General features: G+C 35.8%; 2 protein-coding genes across 4 annotated transcripts in view; one reads left to right on the top strand and one right to left on the bottom strand.

Moving 5' to 3' along the window:
* Positions 1 to 4136: 4136 nt before the first annotated feature.
* On the top strand, positions 4137 to 5452 carry LOC114351791 (uncharacterized). The gene is made up of 2 exons (XM_028303115.1): positions 4137 to 4370; positions 5356 to 5452. Exons 1-2 carry the CDS (start codon positions 4219 to 4221, stop codon positions 5450 to 5452), a joined length of 249 nt encoding a protein of 82 aa, XP_028158916.1. The 5' UTR covers positions 4137 to 4218.
* Positions 5453 to 14255: 8803 nt separating this feature from the next.
* ND-MNLL (NADH dehydrogenase (ubiquinone) MNLL subunit) overlaps positions 14256 to 16100 on the bottom strand; it is a 3422-nt gene continuing 1577 nt past the window's right edge. For 2 of the 3 annotated variants that reach the window (XR_003655810.1, XR_003655811.1), the window contains exon 2: positions 14282 to 14604. Coding sequence is in view for 1 of the 3 variants with exons in the window: in XM_028303162.1 (XP_028158963.1) it covers positions 14303 to 14476 (174 nt within the window). In the remaining 2 variants the exon portion in view is untranslated. Of the gene's footprint in view, positions 14605 to 16100 lie in introns of all 3 variants that reach the window. The other variant, XM_028303162.1, reaches the window with a different exon arrangement.

The following is a 16100-nucleotide window of genomic DNA, read 5'->3' as shown; positions in this document are numbered from 1 at the left end:
TATGAGTAATTTATGTAATTGTTTAATTCCTATATAATTTATTTTTTTGGTGTTGTTAATTTATTTAATTTATAAATAAAAAATCAAAGATATGCGAATCCCAAGACTAGTCTCTTATCAAAGAATGTTGTAAATAATAGATACTCATTAAATAAGTAGAATTATTTATTTAGGATATCAAAATAATGAAAATTTTATTGGTCATAAAATAATAATGTAAAATAAACGAATATTTTTCATTGTTTGTAAAAATCAAGAAAATGAAATTTATTCGATTACACAAAAAAAAACACATTCGCCATGAAAAAATATGGCGATGATATACTCAGTATTAGTAACTTGTAAAATAAATTTTAATTAAATAAGTTTGTAGTTAATATGATTGATAATAAGGGGGTGCAATATATCTCCGATTTTGTGAACGACGTGACTCTCAGTGAAGTCAAAATAAAGAATGTGCCATTTTAATGGGGGATTTTTTTTTTGTTTTTATCAAATGTAATTAAACTTAAAATGACAAGTTCCATTTTCATTTTAAATACAGAATGGAAACGACCACCAATATTTTTAACGCAAAATATGATTATTTTTTATAAGTCCTAAAAATTCATGATGATTAAGCGCAAGCAAGGAATCCTGGGATCGATTCCCATTCCTCTATGGTGGTTACTCCACAATAGTTAGCTACATGATTTCTTGGCTCTAAGTAGGTATAACTGGTTATTCAGTCATCCTACCTTGATGATTGAATATACAGGGTGTTAGGTAAATGGGTATATGAGCCGACACTAGCCCATGTTAACATGGGCATATAAATGGTATGGTGAAGTCAGAAATTTGATATCATCATTTTATTTTTTTTAATTTTCATACAAAATAAATTTTATAAAATCCGATTTGTATGAAAATTAAAATGATTAAAATGAAGATATCAATTNCATTTTATTTTTTTTAATTTTCATACAAAATAAATTTTATAAAATCCGATTTGTATGAAAATTAAAATGATTAAAATGAAGATATCAATTTTCTGACTTCACCATACCATTTATATGCCCATGTTAACATGAGCTAGTGTCGGCTCATATACCCATTTACCTAACACCCTGTATTATAAATCATTTTAAGAATGATTTCTTTACAACTTGTAATTTTCTAACTTCCGCTACTGAGACGACAAATAAAACAAAAATAATGACCATCGTGAAAAAATATCTCACAGTTATTTTTTGTCATGTTCCGTGAGAATTGTATATAAATATAGATTATTTTTAACAAGTGCAATCGTACTAGTAATATAAACTAGTGTAGAATTAAATTACAAATAATTTATTGTGTATATTCTGGAGTATTTTTTAATTAAAACAAATTTTAATTGAGGTTTTAATCGACAAAACGGTATCTCAAATAATCGTATTGAATTAATTATTACAATTTATTTTTTACGGTCATAAATAATAATGATTTTATAAGTTTCTCAAATAAAATAACTGACTCTGATAATTTGATATTATTTTTATTGTATTTTTATAGAGAAACTTTTATTAACTTAACGGGTAGTAATTATTCTGTTTTTAATTATAATCCCTCTAACTATACAAAAAAAGTCTACAAATACGCATGAGGTACCCGATTTTTTTTTATTATTATTTTCAATAAAATATTAGATGATTTTGTGCGATTTTTATAGCTTAGTTAATTTATCGCCAATTATAGTTACCCATTTGTGATCTTTGTAATTATAAAATTCCCGATAAAATAATTTATTTACGTTAAGAAACGATTATTGTATTGATTTTGTTTACGATATTTCGTAATTTTTATTTTTAATGCATGTGTCAATATAATAAACATCATTTAGTCGTAGAATTACCATTGTATAGATGTTATTGTATTTGGAAATGAATAAAACGAATGAAATGTCTATAATTTTATTTTCCTTTTTGCAGGATTCGGTTGATTTCATATCGTACTTAGGTAGAAATCACTGGTTTAAGATGCTTGTAGAACGTCGCCTTGAACGTGCTTGCGCCGTTTCAAATCGAAGGAAAATCTCCCCCTATTTTTACCCAGGAAAATGACCTGTCCGTCCACACCTGCTAAAAAGATAAACCCCCGTCTGGCGCAGTCGAGTAAGCTTTCTCTACCGCTTAGGTGAAAGCTTCAGCCAAACCAACGCGTGCAAATCGCGTCTACGATGGTGATCACTGCACTTGCATAGGCTTTACAAGTATAAATAAATTCACGAAGGCGAGTGAGCTTTAGGTACCTAGTACCTACTCATTATTGTGTGGTGGATCACTACTATTCGTTTTTCAAAAGACATTACAATATCGTTATCTGCATATAGACACAAGCTCACTCGCCTTCGTGAGTTGCAAGAACTATAACGATCAAGACGTTAATTTCTCTCTCCTAGACAAATTAAGCTAAATTTTAGAAGGTTTTTATTCCGAAATGGCTCTCTCCGACGCGGCGGCGTTTCTTTTTTACTAGCTTCTATACAGAAGCTATCGAAATGAATCTGTCAGGAACGCTTATTTCTCCATTTGTCTTAATTAATTTGTAAATATTGATTACCTACTTACATTTTTAAATGTTATTAGTGAAGTGAACTTTAGAATAGATACTTTTGGTTTTATTTTATTTCAATTTCTATTAACTTATAGAAAGTAGGTGTGTATTACCCACAGAATTTAGGTACTTTTTATTAGTCTTCTCCAACGTGATCAACCTCTCTGACTGTGTTTTCAGGTACTTACCTAATAATAAATACATAAACAAGTAAATAAATCCTTATTTAAGTAAGAAAGATTTACAAAAAAGTAGCTAAGTGCGTGTCGTGCCACGCGCAGTGTAGAGTTCCATAGTAGTCCGTCGTTACTGCAATATATTTCAAAAGCATGCAATTTCTTCATCGAAACTTTAAAGTCAGTTTTAATATTTTCTTCCAAGGAATTTTTATTAGATATGAAATTTTCTAATACTTACATAACTGATCTAATTTATAGTTTTCCTTGAAAGTTCATAAAAAGCACTCTTATTATGAATTTTTCCGGACTTTTCAAGCCAACAGTTTAGTTTTTAGAGGAGGAGGGGGGGGGGTATTCTCGCACTAGGTATGCACCTGTATCGCGAGAAACCAAGAATAATAGTGTCTGTCTGTCTATCTCTGTTCTGTGAACAAACGTGGTGTGCGACTCTACTACTTTGGTGTCAGATATAATTAATTAGCGTCTGACATAGCTCAATCGAGGTTGAAGTGATGCATTACTACATGCAAACTACACATTAATGTATTAAAGCTATTCCAAAAGTAAAATGAGCTCACTCTAAAAATAGAAAAAGTGTATTTGGAACAAAATTTTCATATCAATAAAATCTGATCAACATGAGATTTAAGATGGAACATGCTTCCTTAGTAAGTAAATAAATCTGAGTAGAGTAGATATTATACCTACATAGGTAATATGAAGGAAAGCGGTTAGCGGAACTGACTAAACTTCTGCAATAAAATTGTACGGACCCCTCATTTCGACTACTGCTCACGCCATCTATTCGGAGAATAATTAAACTTTGCAGTTTAATTAACAGCATGTTTTTAAAGCAGAGGACGTGGTCGAGACTAGCGACATCTATTAGTGTAGAGAAAAAGTAGTAAGCAGTCAAGTGTCAAATGAAACATTAAAAAACAACACTAGATGTCGCCAAAGTGTACGGTGTACGCTTTACTACATTATTTTGACGCCAGATAGCAGCACTAGCAGAAAAAGTTTTATACTCCTTTGGTCTTACAAAAAGTGATTAATTTAATTATTCCAAATAACATTAAATAAATATTTGGGTTTATTTAAGAGCGTTTTATATGTATTTGCATTTATAATGCCAATAAATATTTTATAACATTAACGCCATCATAATGGCGCCTTTTTTAAAGAGCTGAAGCTGGCTGAAGTCCTCTGCATAACGCTTCGTTGTTTTTTTTTTTTTGTAAAAGAAAACATGTTTGAATTAGTTTAATTAAAGTTAATTATTTTATAAATAATCAACTTTTAACTTTAACCTTAAAAGGCTTAAAACTTCTTTTCTTGTATTTTGTTTGTGACAACAAATTAAATAAAAAGTTACACGCTGTTTGATCGACCTTGTCATCTCGCCTTTTGAATTGCAACAAATAGCAATTTGTGAATTTTACTATAAAAAAATATTTAGTAGAACATGCTTGGATTGCGATCAGCATTGATTGGCACGGCCCGCGCCAGAACTGTGCTGAGGAACGCACCTTTGCCGCTAAAATTGCAGAAAAAGTATTCCCATCATGACGGGCCCCCACAGCCATTTGACAATATGCCCTTCAGGATCACGAATCGGTTAGTTTTTTTACCATATTAATCATTATAATTATGTATAACATACCTAATACGAAACCATGCAAAATCCGATAGTCCTTCTATCAGTAACTGGTTCTACCGCTTCAGCGCTCACCAGTTGGCGTGACCGCGTGACAGTCAGCCAGCAGGAAATGACAGGAGGACCCTTAAGCTTCAATCACACCAACATCATTAATTTTATTAGCCTTTGATCGCGCCGGCGCGATAGCGAACAGTGGTGTAGTCAGTCACGCGTTGGTGTGGTTGAAGCTTTAGACAGTCTACAGACAGTGGCGTCACCTGATGAGCGCTAAAACGATAGCCCCCATTTTGCACCTACCTAAATCATAGCAACTTTGACGAACACCTCATCAAATACACTGGTCATCACAAAAATCGACCCTTCCGCGACAAGCACTTTCAAAAGTATGCATCCCCACTTCCCACCAATATTGGCACCATTTGAAAGCCTAGTTCTAAACTTCATTTCATTAAAGGAAAGGTTTTTACCCCAAAAATGTGTCTGTAGAAGAATCCAGAATTCCAGAGTCACTTCTTCAAAAAATAGGTACTTACGCTTGAGCCAACTTTTATGGCTATAAAACTGTTAAGTTGGGATTAATCGCTATCCATCTGTTAAAGAGGACACGTGAGATTATTATTTGGTTTTATAACCATAAAAATTGGTCTAATTGATCCCAGAGGTGCGCCCAAAGTGAGGTCTTTTTTCAAGTCACATTTATTGTATATCGCGTTTATGTTAATCGTTTATTAAGAAATTAAATGTGTTTTTCTTTAAGGATATTTATTGGGCTTTCAAATAACACCAATATTGTTGGGGCACCATGATTGTGTCAGTAGAAAAGAGTTTTCCTGTAAAACGTAGGTGGGCCGATTATTGTGATGACCAGTATAGTTATAACTTTTCCTATCTAGGTATCTACTAAATCTATCCTACCTACAATATGGTACATTTTGTCCGTAGGTTCCTGACAACGGTGTTTTTTGCAGTATTTTTCGGTTCCGGGCTGTGGGCCCCCTTCGCTATCGTATGGTATTCCATGGCAAAGAGAACATTGTAATTTTAAATAATTAAATTACCTATTGATTAGAATTTTGTGTTAGTTTTATTGTTAGACATTGGTACCTACCATGTTTGTTAGTAAGATAAACCTACTAATAACCTACACAATACACTTTTTCCTTGTAATGCGGATTTCGCGTGCGTGTAAAAATATCACACTATAAGGGACACCATGGCGGCGCAACCAGTCGCCGGCTACCAACAAAATGTATACAGCTCTACATATAGGGCTATATTTCACCGGGACACCATGGCGGCGCAACCAGTCGCCGGCTACCAACAAAATGTATACAGCTCTACATATAGGGCTATATTTCACCTGGACACCATGGCGGCGCAACCAGTCGCCGGCTACCAACAAAATGTATACAGCTCTATAGAGAGTTACTCACCTGGTGTCCGTTTGGTTGCGCCGCCATGGTGTCCCGGTGAAATATAGCCCTTAACTTACTGATTGTCACTGCGCGCAGAACAAAGATCATATTATTGGACCAGGATCCGCACGCGTGCCGAAATCCGCATCACAGGAAAAAGGCTTTATAATAATAGGAAAAACATGTTAAAATTTTATTTAGGAGCGACTCAGAATCAGTACTAACTTAATCGATTTACATTAGAGAAATCATTCATTCTCCGCTAGGCGCGTTCAAAATTGGCACACGTTAGGCGATTATCACACTGCGCCGCGCTCCACCGCGGTACGCGGGACGACAGATTTAATCATTGTATCTAAGGTATATACTTGCATACCTCAGTTTGTATATGTCAACGTGAAATTGTGAACTCTGACAGTTTATAATATAACGCGTTAGATTGTAAACTAACAGTGGGTTAGGTTAGGTTAGATTGTAATTTAACTACGTCAGATTATAATCTGACAGAATTCACAATTTCACGGTGACATACACAAAACACGCGCGGCACAACACAACACACTGACAACGCGTCTGCGCGCGCGATTTTTTGTATGAAATCTTGCGGACCGCGGCGGAGCGCGGCGCAGTGTGATAATCGCCTTAACCACCATTTACTTGGTTCATAGAAAAATACGTAAAATAGTGTGCAAATACATAATAATTTATGTAAAAATATTTTTTAAATAGGTACTCATACGAACGGGTTTTTATAACAGCGCCTGAACTATTTTCAAAGCAATTTTTCCATATGATGGTGTAAAAAAATGAGGGAGTATGCCATATTTTTTTTATAATTTTTTATCGTTTTTTTAAGATGTGTCACCTCCTCAGATCATAGAACTATGATCTGAGTGTGTCACCTTGTTAAGGACGTGGGGCAATTTTGTATTGATTGTGATCCGTCTGCTTTTACAAATTTTGTATTTACTTAGTTATAGTAGTGTCGATGGGAATGAAGAGTAATGTGGTTTGGTAGTGCGGTGGATCAGAAGTCAGAAGGGCTGATTAAATATAATTAAGTGTTAAATTGTTCTATAGAGCTTATTAAAAAATAAAATGTTTAAAATCACCCTTAGCGCGACCGTCATTCGTGTCGAATTCATAAACACCTTTTAAAACTCATATACACTGGTCATCATAAAAATCGACCCATCCGCGACAAGCACTTTCAAACGTATGCATCCCCACTTCCCACCAATATTACTATACTACACTTGCGAGCAAAAGTATGGAATCACTTACATGAAGTTGTTTCCACGCGATCTTGTGTACAAACCAATTTGTTAATAACAAAAAAAGTAGCACCATTTTAAAGATTAAACTTTTAACTTTAAATTGATACCAAATTCATTTAAATCACACCAGTGTTTAAAAAGATATCCCGGCTGATGTAAAGAAGTAAGGAAAAAGACATGTATCAACTGTTTGATACGTCGCGAGTTGCGGCCTATTTACCCCCCATAAAAGCAAGTGTTTTCGGATTTTTGNAATAAGCGGAGATGTGTATGGATCAACGTGTGAAAGCAAAAATCCGAAAACACTTGCTTTTATGGGGGGTAAATAGGCCGCAACTCGCGACGTATCAAACAGTTGATACATATCTTTTTCCTTACTTCTTTACATCAGCCGGGATATCTTTTTAAATTCTGGTGTGATTTAAATGAATTTGGTATCAATTTAAAGTTAAAAGTTTAATCTTTAAAATGGTGCTACTTTTTTAGTTACTAACAAATTCGTTAGTACACAAGATCGCGTGGAAACAACTTCATGTAAGTGATTCCATACTTTTGCTCGCGAGTGTATATTACCATTTAAATTAAAAGCCTAGTTCTAAACTTAATTTCATTAAAGGAAAGGTTTTTACCCCAAAAATGTGTCTGTAGAAGAATCCAGAGTCACTTCTTCAAAAAATAGGTAGATACGCTTGAGCCAACTTTTATGGCATTAATCGCTATCCATCTGTTAAAGAGGACACGTGAAATAATTATTTGGTTTTTATAACCATAAAAATTGGTCTAATTGATCCCAGAGGTGAGCATGTAAATTAAATGTGAGTTTTTCAAGTCACATTAAAATTTACTGTATATGTTAATCGTTTATTAGGAAATTAAATGTTTTTCTTTAAGGATATTTATTGGGCTTTCAAATAATACCAATATTGTTGGGGCACCATGGTTGTGTCAGTAGAAACGAGTTTTCCTGAAAAACGTAGGTGGGCCGATTTTTGTGATGACCAGTGTATTTCTGCAAATAAGCTTTAAAAAATCACTTTTACACGTCCCAGTATTAACCATACCACTGCTTCAGGACAATAAATGGGCCAGTGCTGAGAAGAAGCAGTGCAGCGCCTAATGCAGCGCAAGAAACTCAGTCGCTATTTTCTGAAGTCGTAGGTATAATGTAAATTGCAAAATTTGCAAATCATTCTGTTCAATCGGATGTAGTCTTTATTACGCATGCGCTGCCATAGCCGGCCGCGAAGGCCGGACTTTTTGTTATCGATAAAGACTCGTTCTGCAACCATCGATTTGAATCGTATAATTTTAATAAATCGATACATTTTCGTTGGAAGGTAAGTATTATCATCAAAAATTGTAAAGCTTAAAGGTATTGGCAATTGATTAATCCTGTGGTGATTTTACATTACAACCTCTCTTGTAGTCCGTAAAAGGCACGATTTTTCGTGTGAAGGAAGAATAATAATACAAACGAATGAGTTCGCGAAGTTTAGGTCCATATTGGTGTTTATAATATTTTTTACAATACTTACAATAATGTAAGTTTTGTTTTTTCCAACACTTTCTTTTCGTGTACCTAATACTTTACCAGGAGGCGGGCGGCCCTATATAAAAATTTCTGATGCAGCAACACTGATCCCGCTCGGATCAATAAAGCGGTCCAGGTACCGGAGAACTTTCGCGGCCCACTTGTTGCGGGAAAATTTTCACGTGCACACAATACGCAGTAAGTAATTACTTACAAGAATTGTACCAAGATTCACCTTGGCTTCATGCAGCATATAACAATGGCGGCTCGAATACGACGCGAAGTAAAATGCCGAACTTGGACTAGTGATCCTGATGCGTTTGAAGGGGAATTTATCCCGGCATCGGATATTGACAGATACGCCAAATTATTTCACGATATAGAAGACAGTAGTAGCTCCGATGATGAAGATATCAATTACACACCTGATATGATTGTCCCTGGTTTCGCACCGGATCCGCCGTATCCAAGATTGTCGTGACTGACAAACTATCAGCATTACCTGATGCTGAAAATGAAGCTTAATAGAAACAATTTACCAGCCCAATTAGGGCATCCGTTAAGATATTACGAAATAAATAAATTATACAAGTATGAAATGGAACACTTCCAAAGTTGGTTTAATCGTTTATGGATTAACAGCTACTATGTCCGAACGCTGAACACCATGCCATTAATCGAGAGCTATTATGATGCAGAGTTTGAAGTGGCAGCGAACCGCTTGAAGCACTTCCCGAAGAACTTTTTTTTGGCTACATTTATCTCTCTCGCTCCCCGCAACGCATACTGCGAATTAAATAAATACACACATTTATTTAATCAGGGTCCATTGCCAAGGATGAGACATGGGAATCCAATACTGCGTATCTACGTCACGCCCTACGAGAAATCGACGCCTTGCAAACAGCATACATGTAGGTTCATTTTACCCCATGAAAACGAGATCACCAAACTGCCCTTAACTGCTGTTCATAAGAGATTAGCCTACTACGCTGGAGATAATCAAGCTCGATTCATAGTTAGCGAAGAGGCTTTGCGCTGTTTGGTGGAGTTGAAACGTAATTGGTCACTCTGCATGTCTGTTTTTGCGATCCCAACAGAAAACGGCAATGTTGTTAACACAGTTGTGTTAGACAGTGAGTTCTCTCTAAAAAAAGAGACAATAATGACAAGAGCACAGAAAATCTTCCGAAAATTTCTTGAAAATACAGTCCAAACACCAGATGTGACGTTACCGAGTAACAACGTCCCGACGACGCAGAGTAGCCAGCAACAGAATGACGATAGCGACGGAGATGAGGGCAAACTCGTTATCGATACAAACCCAAATTCAAGAGATTGTTCAGACGACGAAAATGTGACCGAATGCAATAAAAAGCACAATGCGGATCAACCGAGTACGAGCAAAGCAAGTGATGACAGCAAATTTGATGAATGCACTTGTAATGACCTTGACAAATCACCATCAAGATATTACGCGAAGTGTAATATAACAAATATGGAGTCTATAATGCCGTATACATTTATAGTACACGGCCCACAGCCAGCAGTTCTGGACCGATCCACTCAAGAAGTGGTGGTGGAACCGATACCGGAATACCAATTGGATTTTGCTGCCAGCAAACTGTCGTCCGATGCTAATAAGAGTCAAGGGCTCGCACTCAAGCTAAGAAAAGCGAGTATTCTTAATTTTAGAATAGACGCTTTAACAGGAGAGTTGGTGAAAACAAATTTAACAACGGAATCTGATCCCCAAGTAGATCTCGATCTCGATCAACGACTGTTTGGAATACTGCACCAGTTAAAAGATTCAGAGCCTGGTCACTATGTGTTGAAACATGACAAAGATGATGATGACATAGCGGAATTATACTCTGCTAAAGAATCTGATACGGCCAAGCTAACGCTTAAGTTCGACAGATCACAATTACTTGTGGAGGATGAAAGGGAAAGTATCAAAATCCCGCCCGTGTTATGCCGCGAAACTATTTTGCCAATTCACAAGTTCCGCAGCGTTCTCCCGTGTGCGTTTACATCGCATTCATGTCAAATGCCCCAACGCCGTCGACCCATCGTACGCAGCGATCGCCGCAGTCGTTCGCCGCCTGCGGAATGGCGCAACCGTTCGCCGCCTGGCTTTGAATGCCGCATACGTACGCCGTACCCAACCACACATCGCAGTCGAAGGTCACACGCAGCGGAACGTCGCAATTTTTCGCCAACCGTCGCCAAACGCCACAACCGATCGGCGTCCATCGTCGACGCGCACCGCAGTCGTTCCCTCCTCGCTGCTGAACGCCGCAGTCATTCGCTACCCGCTGTCGACGCTTCCTCTAGGATAGCCGCAGCCGCGGTGTACCAGTCGCCAGCCGCCGAAACCTACATTCAACAATCAGCCGACTTCGCTATAAATGGGATGGATTTCACAACAGTTTCTGAGAATATAACTGCTACAACTAGTGCTGGACCTGTGACAACTAGTGCTGGACCTGTGATTGGTGCCGCAAGCCTTACAATGGAAGCCGGCGAGGAAACCTCAAGCACAAGTCTTAAGAACGATCCTCAGTTGAACACTAGTGAAGGACCTGAACAAGTAACGGGTGCAAGACTCCAGCCCGAACCCGGCACGAGCGCACAGTCTGCGGGCGCTCTGACTTCCCCTGGCTTGGAGGAGGCCTATTTATTTTCACTTCCCCCAGGTGATTCATGGTAAAGGCATTATTACGTAGATCCCTACTTACTGTATGTTTTTAACATTCAGACACATCTATCTATTTATTGAGATGAACTTAATTCTGACTGACTTGATGTACCTAACCTTCTTATAAAATCACACTTAAATTTTCTGTTCGACCCCCTCATTATTAGATAATTGGGATAAGTAGGAATATTGTCTTAATATAGGTCTGACATTTTGAATGAGCGTTTTCTATAAGACCTCGGCAGCACCTGGTAAAGCGGTGGTGGGACTACCGCATTTGCAATCACCGCGTGCGCCAAACTCTGGCGCTACTCACCATAATATTCGGTGTGTGCACTTCATTTTGATTACATGTAGGTAAATAGGTCAACAAATTTAAATGTTTAAATGTGTCAATTAGTAGTAGGTAGTAAAATATGTGTAAAAAACAATGTAATGTGGTATGTGGTACCTACCTACCCTCCAACTTACTACTAGCATTTGTTTTAGCGGCAGACAATGTGACTGAGTTTCTTGGGCGCTTCTTCTCAGCACGTCTTGTCCAAATATTTTTATTCCGAAGCGCTGGTAGAGTAAAAACATTATCTATAATTTAAATTGTAAGTAGGTGGGTATGTAGGTACAATAATACTTAAGTAAGAATATCGATATTATAGGCAAATAAGTAACTAAGTTATTGACTTTGATATTTTTTAGTTTTTGGTGATATTTATTTAATTTTATAAGTTTGTGTACAACCTAGCTTTAGATCGATTGAGTATGTTATTTTCATTAATACTTTTATAAGTGCATACCTACAATCATGTAGGTACTTGTTATGAATTATTAAGTTGTAAACTATGTTAATAAGAAATTGCTATTAAGTAATGTTTTAGCATTGAAAATGCATTATTTTGATCGCTTCAGTCAGTACCTATTCGTTATAAAAAAAATTGACTGGGGGCCTAGAGTGCTCAATTAATATAGGATTAATGGATAAAAATTTAAATGAAGACGCGCGACTGATGAAAAGGCTACAAAGACTGATGAAAAGGTTTTAAAAACACAACTATCGGATTTTTTTTTTAAGTAACATCTTAAATTTTTTTTTTCCAAAATTACTTAGTTGTAATAACTCGTCGGTGAGGTATATTTGTAGGTGCCCACCTTCCTGTATTAAGTTCCTTGTGAAGGTACTTTTTACAAAAAATGTGATTTAAAATGCCGTAGGTAGGTACAATTTCAAAAAGAGGGTATTACATTATAATATTAATGTAACTAAAACTAAAGGAGCTTAAAATAGGTGTATCGAAATGAAAGCAATTTCAACGCGCCAAAACTTATTTAAACAAGTTGTTAAGTTTTTGTTTAGCTTTTTATTTAGGTTTGCAAGTGTAACTAATAAATTAATTGTTCCTAACTGATGTATTTAATGTAACTTTGGCCTCTGGAATGTTATCATTATCTACAACGATTTTCGTAAATATTTTAAAACAATTTTTTATTACTAAATAGGTAGGGTATTAATATGTGTATGTTTCTCGATATTAGATTTACTTGAATTGAACACTGAATAGTGTAACAGTGTTGGTGTAAACTTTAACTCACTATCTTGGATTAAATGTGGGAATCATGAGATTGATAAATATTTCACAGCAAATGCAAATAACAAATACCATCGAAAATTTATTCATATCATAGCAAAAATCATCCAGTGAGTCAATGTTAACTGGTTTAGCATAGTTCATGTAATTATGTATCCATGTATTACCTACCTAACATAAAAAGAAATAAAGAATTAACTGTCTATTATCTTATTAGGTATATAATTTTAATTTAAATATCCTATCCCTAGCCTAGGTAGGTACGTATATGTTACGTACAGAGGATAGTACATTCTTGAAGTAAAATAAAATAATTATGCAAAATAACACAGAAGTACCTGCATCTCACTTAACACTAGGTGCGATTGCGGTCAAATACCTGCCTGTCGTGCATAAAAAAAACCTAGATGCACAGAGTTTAACTTGAAATAGTGTGAAAAATTGGTAGTTAGTTACACAATGACTTCGCTACATACTTTGCCAGGTATTAAGTAGTTGCTCAAAAGGACTAGTAAATATTATTACCTTCATAATAATCCTGCAAAATAACAAAAATGAAATACCTTTTTAATTTTTTACATGTATTAAGTAGGGATGTTATGGATAATTATGTATTTAGTTTCGGTTATGGATATGGTTACGGATATAGGAATAATATTATACCGGTTTCGGTTACGGATATTTTTTTATTTCGGATATCTGAAAATTTCGGTTACAGTTACGGATATCTGTGCTTTGGAATGCAATTAGCAATAGTTGTCCAACACGGTTCATTCATGGCCGCACACTTTACATCGAATAAAAAGTAATAAAAAAATAAAAATTGATACTAGATGGCATTATAAAGGTAGTAGGTAGTATATCAGGCTGTTATACCTTTATTGCTATACAAACTGAAACTTCTGAATAGGTTACGGTTTCGGATATTTTTTTATTTCGGATATCCGAAAGTTTCGGTTACGGTTACGGATATCCATAACATCCCTGGTATCAAGTGTGTTAAAAAATCTGACTACATATTGGGATGTGTAAAAGACATAATTTAAAGAGTATGTAAAAGTGATTTTTAAAAACCTTGCAAAATATAAATGAGTGTTTTATTACCACTACCTATTAATTTAATCAGATATTTAATTATGTAGTTAAATAATTAGGAATTGCTACCTAATTAAAAATTGACTTTTAACAAAAGTGCACTAACCAATGCAAAATAAATCGCTGTATTGTAGGTAGGTAAATAGGTTTTGAACTTAATAACTTTTTACAGTAAAGTCACCCGCTAGCATGCATTGCCAATTCGCTTCGCGCAAAAGCGAGAGTAATAAATAATCAAGACATTTTTACATTACCATCTTTATTACAACTAAATTAGAGTTTATAATTCAAGGCCAAGAGGGTGCTTCGCCTTCCTTCACCATGCCTCCGTACAGCTTCGACTTGTCTCTGAAGTTGGTCATCCTCAAGGTCTCTTGATCATCCAAGTACTTTCCAACAAGGAATCCGGAGATAGGAACCGCAAACCATACGTAACGAGAGGTGATACCGAAGATGGCCATTTTAATTCTGTTTCAGCGCCTTCCACTTCCTAGTATGATTCCAGTCGAGGAATATGAGGATAGCAGTGACAGTCGGGAACGATATGCTCACGAAGTTCCTGCGGAGGAACTTTGTAAACGCCATATACCTGGAACCAGACAGAAAACATACGATTAATAATTTATCATGGATCTCTTACCTTTAACATGTACTATAACTTATTATCAAAAATATCAAAATAGCCTAGGAACTTAAAATATCTCAATCAATAACTGCCTTTTCAAATTACAATCAAACACGCTTTCTGCCAAAAATTGTTTGGCCGACAAATATCTGAGAATGATTGCCAACTTTACATTGAGCATGTTAATTTTACTTCCGGTGCAAAAATAAATATCTATGAAAGGCAGAAGCACTATAGAGGATATTGAAAAATGACAAAATTACAGCATTCAACTGCAAAGAATTCCCTATTGTGAAGAGCAGAGCGATGCAATGTGATGACAAAAGAACTCTGATACCAGTTGAAGCTAATATGGACTGTTGTAAGTTATATGACCCTCGAGAATTATTATTCACTAGCTCCATCGAGTAGGGCTTTGCAATGCTAGAAAGCAATGACTGTTAAAATGTGTCTAAAACGAAATATTATCTTAGTATCTTTCTTGATCTGCAGCAATGTACTATTTGGATTTTGATATTTGTATTTTTTCTGTGATATAATGACATTTAATTTTGCTTGTGTTGTTTCAGGTCTTATGCTAATGTTCAAAGCCAAGTCTGTCTTTGTTTCTACTAATTGTGATGGTAAATTTGTTTGTGCTTTTTTCTATATTCTGTGTCATCATTTTTACACATTTAAACAAATAAAGTGATTTGATTTGATTTAAAAAAAGGTAAATGTTACAAAATTCTAGAACTTTTATTTTTTCATAAAGATTACTGTACAAAATTTTTACTGAATTAAAACTACACTCGCGAGCAAAACTATGGAATCACTTACATGAAGTTGTTTCCACGCGATCTTGTGTACTAACGAATTTGTTAGTAACAAAAAAAGTGGCACCATTATAAAGATTAAACTTTTACCTTTAAATTGATACCAAATTTATTTAAATTACACCAGTATTTCAAAAGATATCGCGGCTGATGTGAAGAAGTAAGGAAAAAGACATGTATCAACTGTTTGATACGTCGCGAGTTGCGGCCCATTTACCCCCTATAAGAGCACGTGTTTTCGTATTTTTGCTTTCACACGTTGATCCATACACATCTCAGCTTCTTTTGACACTTTACCTGGGATTCTACACCTTCAGCAGCAGCACAAATCCTTGCACTATTGCAAGAAGGGCTCAGCCAGCGGGCTGTCGCATGTCAGCTCAACATAAGCCAGTCCTGGGTTTCGAAAGTTTTAAGACGCTTTCGGGAGACTAGTGGCTTTATCCCGAGACCAAGTTCTGAACAGCGCCAGTGCACATCGCAGAAGGATGACCGTTTTTTCATGTCAACCTCTCTATGAAATCGTCATTTGACTGGTATCGACGTCCAGCAAGAGCTCAGAAATGTTCGTAGGATAGCTGTTAGCATGTGGACAGTTCGTCTAAGATATAAGCAATAGAATTTGACTCCAAAAAGGCCTGCCAC

The sequence above is a fragment of the Ostrinia furnacalis genome, unplaced genomic scaffold (genome assembly GCF_004193835.3).
Source record: "Ostrinia furnacalis isolate ACB-3 unplaced genomic scaffold, ASM419383v2 OfSCF1198, whole genome shotgun sequence".
Taxonomy (NCBI): domain Eukaryota; kingdom Metazoa; phylum Arthropoda; class Insecta; order Lepidoptera; family Crambidae; genus Ostrinia; species Ostrinia furnacalis.
Note: the sequence above shows the minus strand (reverse complement) of the source record. Positions and strands in the feature narration are given on the sequence as shown.